Source organism: Sander lucioperca, chromosome 1, assembly GCF_008315115.2.
Source record: "Sander lucioperca isolate FBNREF2018 chromosome 1, SLUC_FBN_1.2, whole genome shotgun sequence".
NCBI lineage: Eukaryota > Metazoa > Chordata > Actinopteri > Perciformes > Percidae > Sander > Sander lucioperca.
Genome location: NC_050173.1, coordinates 5,830,633 through 5,835,632, shown reverse-complemented (window position 1 = coordinate 5,835,632; position 5,000 = coordinate 5,830,633). Strand labels below are relative to the sequence as shown.

General features: G+C 45.2%; 1 protein-coding gene across 4 annotated transcripts in view; it reads left to right on the top strand.

The window, feature by feature from the left end:
* ccdc69 (coiled-coil domain containing 69) overlaps positions 1 to 5,000 on the top strand; it is a 46,457-nt gene that overhangs the window by 20,420 nt on the left and 21,037 nt on the right. Inside the window, exon 2 of one of the 4 annotated variants that reach the window (XM_036006598.1) lies at positions 4,385 to 4,445. In XM_036006598.1, the coding sequence (XP_035862491.1) occupies positions 4,385 to 4,445 (61 nt within the window). Of the gene's footprint in view, positions 1 to 4,381; positions 4,446 to 5,000 lie in introns of all 4 variants that reach the window. The other 3 variants (XM_036006594.1, XM_036006591.1, XM_036006587.1) reach the window with 3 other exon arrangements.

The window sequence follows — 5,000 nt, the reverse complement described above, 5'->3', positions numbered from 1 at the left end:
GTGTGTGTGTGTGTGTGTGTGTGTGTGTGTGTGTGTGTGTGTCAATCTGCGAACTAAAATGTATTTCACCAACCAGTTAAGACAGTTTGACCTGTAGCAACATATTGCTGCAGAGTCAAACTTTTATCAGGGTGGAACTACTTTTCATGTTGAATTGTTCATACACACACACACACACACACACACACACACACACACACACACACACACACACACACACACACACACACACAGTCAGACACTTTCTCTCTCACACACACACACACACACACACACACACACACACAGTCAGACACTCACTCACACACACACACACACACACACACAGACGTACACACAAACACACACACAGACGTACACACACACACACACACACACACACACACACACACACACAGTCTCACACACAGTCAGACTCTCTCTCTTACTCACACACACACTCTCACACACACACTCTCTCTCTCTCTCTCTCTCTCTCTCTCTCTCACACACTCACACTCACACTCACATTCATACACATACACATACACATACACACACACACACACACACACACACACACACACACACACACTCACACATAATAAATGTGTATGAGTTTGGTGCTTAGCCTAGAGATCCACCATGTGATTCTGTAAACTCCTAACTGCTCTGCTGACTGCACAGGGCAGCCTTTTATTTAGTAACTGTAGAATGTGAACCTGTCGGAGCAGGGAGGTGATGAATGTGCAGGTATGAGGAGCAGGAGCGTTTCCAGTCAGCAGCGTAAACAAACAGTCGCCCTGTTGTGTGAGAGCAGCAGCTGCGGTTATGTAACGGAGGGAAAGCGGCTGCGTCAGTCAATGTGGAGACTAATGAGAGAGTCAGAGCTTTCATAACGAGCTCACCGCCCCGGGACCTGGACCAGGACACTGGGTCCAACAACAGGCTCAGTTCCCTCTCAACTGTTCCTGACATACTTCTTATTATCAATGCTGGTTTTAGAGATAAGTTCACTTCGGTCTGGAACTGTGAGCTCAGAAATGTCCGGGAAAAGCAACAAAAATGTTGAAACAAATGACAAACAACATCCTTTGGGTTTGTTTTTGTCTCTGCTGTAATTCGGCGTCTCTTTGTAGTCGATTTGCGTCTCTTTGTAGTCGGTTTGCGTCTCTTTGTAGTCGGTTTGTGTCTCTTTGTAGTCGGTTTGTGTCTCTTTTCCACATCATTTTGGACCGTTATTATCTCCACATATCTGTGTCTAAAATGTTGGAGAAGCTAGAGCAGATAATACATAAATAAAAATGAAAAAGCTTAAAGACAACTTGCTTAAGAAGTCCACTGGGGACAAACTGCAATTATTTAGATCTTAAAAAAGTAATTTAGTCCCCTTCATTTGGTTTAGGTGCAGCTCCTGAACCCTATAACCCCTGACTTAGACTTAAGTCTTAATGCTTAATTCAGATTTTTTGCTCAGATCTGATTTTTGTTTTGTTTGTGTTCACATGACCTTTTTAAAATGTGGCCTATATCAGATTCCAGTGTGAGCTGTTTGCGATTTCGAACTGACCCACATGATCAACAGACCAATACCAATGACATCAGACGCAGCACGCTGCTGCACTAAAGTTAGGGAGGTTATGGAGGAAGTCAGCGTTTTGGCTTTTATTTCAAAATGTTTGTGTAATGGCAGCCGTGACATTAATGAGTGAGGTGCTGAGGAGGAGAAGGATGAAGAGAAAGAGAGACAAGTTGGCTATTTTGGCCTTTTGTGGGGTTATGGCTGCAAATTCACTACAGAGGTCTGTGTGACCGGACGACCCATTAACCTTTCAGGACGCTACGGGCCTCCACCAGTTTCCTCTGGCTTCTCCCTCGCACACACTCACGCTCCACCTCCCCGACGTTGCGTGGCGAGACAGCCCGGTGGTGCACCCGACCCCGAGGGACCGGGATCCCACCTCAGCTGGCGCACGCCGGCCCTCACTTTCATTGTGCCACGAGGCGACCCTCTGACTCGCGTGTGTTAAGGGTCTTTTACACTAGACGCTAGAGATGCACCGATAGAGCGGTCGGTGACCGGAATTGGCCGGTTTTCACGTGCTCGTCCATGACCGGCGACCGGCAGGTCAGTCTGACATATGGTGATTTCATGCCGGTCAACGCTCCAATTAACTGACAACATAAGTTATACCAGTTACAGTTCTCAAGGACGCACACACGGACGCCACAGCACGGACGCCACAGCACGGACGCCACAGCACGGACGCCACAGCACGGACGCCACAGCACGGACGCCACAGCACGGACGCCACAGCACGCTCTTTCTCCTTTCTCTCAACTTCTCCGCCGTGTGTCGTGCGTACCCGCTCGCGGTGTGAAGCGTGTCGGCGCTATTCTCCACATGTAGGAACCTGGTGAATTAACCTGCAACATGTCAGCTGTTTGGGAATTCTTCAGCGTGTGCAGAAGATAACAAGTTTACAATATGCAACACCTGCAAGGAGAAAGTAGGGCGTGGAGGGACGACACCAAAAACCTAAATCACATTTCTTTAGTTGATATTGATGTGAAAAGAAGGAAATGGTTCTAACATTGCTCTTTAGATGTGTGTGAATGTCCCACATCAGGAGTAATTTATATAGTTCTATTTTATATTATATATTATATATTATATTTTATCCATTATCTGTTCAACACATGTTCTATTAAAGTGCCCATATTATGAAAAAATCACTTTTTCTGTGATTTGGGGAGTTATTTTGTGTCTCTGGTGCTTCCACACACATACAAACTTTGATAAAATCCATCCATGGTGTTTAGAGTGAGATACGGTTTCTGAATGTGTCCTGCCTTCAGTCTCTGGGTGAGCTGGTCAAAATCGGCACGGCTTGTGATGTCACAAGCCGAAACGAGCAGGCTAACCGCAACCATTAGCTCGCATGCTACCTTGTTCTCAATAGCAAAGCACTGCTACAACACACACAAGTTCGCCATAATCTACAAAAGAACTACTTCCATGTGCGCCCTCATTTAGAAGTCTCCCAGCTAATCCTGCCTTGTAACTGACCCAAGTTGTAGAAACAGCCTTTCTTTTACTGTCTATGGAGCTAGCTAGCTGACATGATCTACATCTGAGCTACTGGGCATGTGCGAGTGCAATCAAAGATAGTACAGAAGAAGAAAAGAGGTCTCACTCTGTAGCTAAAACAGAGACCAGCTGAAAAGAGGATCTGCAGCAGTGAGAGAGAGCGGTGCAGTACAACAACAATATGGTGTTTTTTGAAAATTAAACCATGTAAACCTATTCTGGTACAACCTTAAAATACAATTATGAACCTGAAAATGAGCAGAATATGGCTGCTTTAAAGAAAAGATAGAGAATAAATATTTGTGTGTGCTGTATAGTGGTTAGAAAAAATGAAGTTGGAATCGGCTAAAATCGGTATCAGCTGGTCTAACTCAAAGAAAATCAGAATCGGCCTAGAAAGTTGTAATCGGTGCATCTCTACTAGACGCATCCAAGGTGGCGTGCGCCATTGTGACGTCAAAATGACGTAATATCCTGCCGGCGCGCCCGATTTATGCAGGAGGCCTGAACGGGTTCACCGACAACGTGATGCCAGGACTCTCAGAGCGACTGCTAGTCTCTCTGGTAAACTGACTGGGTTAAGATGAGATCTTTTATGGCGAATGAAAGGCTTGATCCCACCAAGTAGCTCATCCAATCAGATCCAAGCATTGACGTCAATGCTGCTGCCAGTTCTGCCGTTGTTTACCTTTTTCTCCTTCTTCTAGTCCGTAGAAACAGCAACGTCTGTAGCCTTTCCTCATTAGCGCCACCTCTGTTCAGGAGAAGATGTGCACATTAATGAACAATCTAACATTTCTGAACAGACTGTAAATGAGCCAGGTTATAGCATAAATGCTAATTTTCACCTGTAGTCCCGAGGCAGGAAAACAACAACATACAAGATAATGCAACACAAAAGAAGATGACAATATACAATATCAAACAAGAATCACATTAGCACACATTCAGGAAGGTTACGTGAGCAGGTTACGTGAGCTGATCCCCGCCCTAGTGACGCAACGCGGTTGAGGACAGTCCGCCCGGTTGACAGCCGCACCGGGAGCCGGGGCCCCGCCCCTCCCCGCGGGGAGAGAGGGCGCAGCGAGGGTTATTGACGTAACCAAATCAAATCCCCTTGGTCGTTCAAACTACTTCTGAAGACGTCTGACCTGGTCACTTGACCCCAGATTTGGGCGGCTTTGGCCTGCAGTCTGAACGTAGCCTTAGATCCTGTGTGGTTAGACGTGTAACCTGCCAGACTCTTCATATCTGCTCTCAAACGTCCCTCTTCTCTTCTCTTCTCTTCTCTTCTCTTCCTGTTGTTATCAGAAGAAAAGCAAAGGCAAGAAGGGAGAGAAGAACCAGAAAGCCCAGAGCCGCCGACATGACAGAGGTGAGGGGGGGGGTGTGTGTCTATGTGTGTGTGTCTTTTTGTATCTCTCTGTGTGTGTGTGTGTGTGTGTCTCTCTCTCTGTGTGTGTGTGTTTTAGGGACATGATCTTGATAAGCAGTTTGCCAACCTTATAGTAAATATTTCCGGTGCTGGTGTAGATACCAGCAGACAAGCTAATCCAGCAACAATTAGTGCATCAGACGTCCCCAAAATCAAGTATTTGAGCCTTTACAATTGTTATTATTTTTATAATGTGTTGAAATATTGTTTATTAGGATAAACCCCTTGAGATGTATCCTCTCGATTTCGAGGGGGTCCAACATATAACTCAATTATTACATCACAACAGAGGAGTGAAAGAAAATAATAATACAATTAGCAATATGACAACGTACATATATAATTAAATACAAAATGCGGAAAAAAACCTGCAGAAAGGTCCACTTTTTGGAAAAAAGAACCCCCCCACTTCCACTATAGGCCTGCAGGACTATCAATAAAATATATATATTACACATCAGATTGTTGGTCTGGAAGATGATGAATGTAAATATG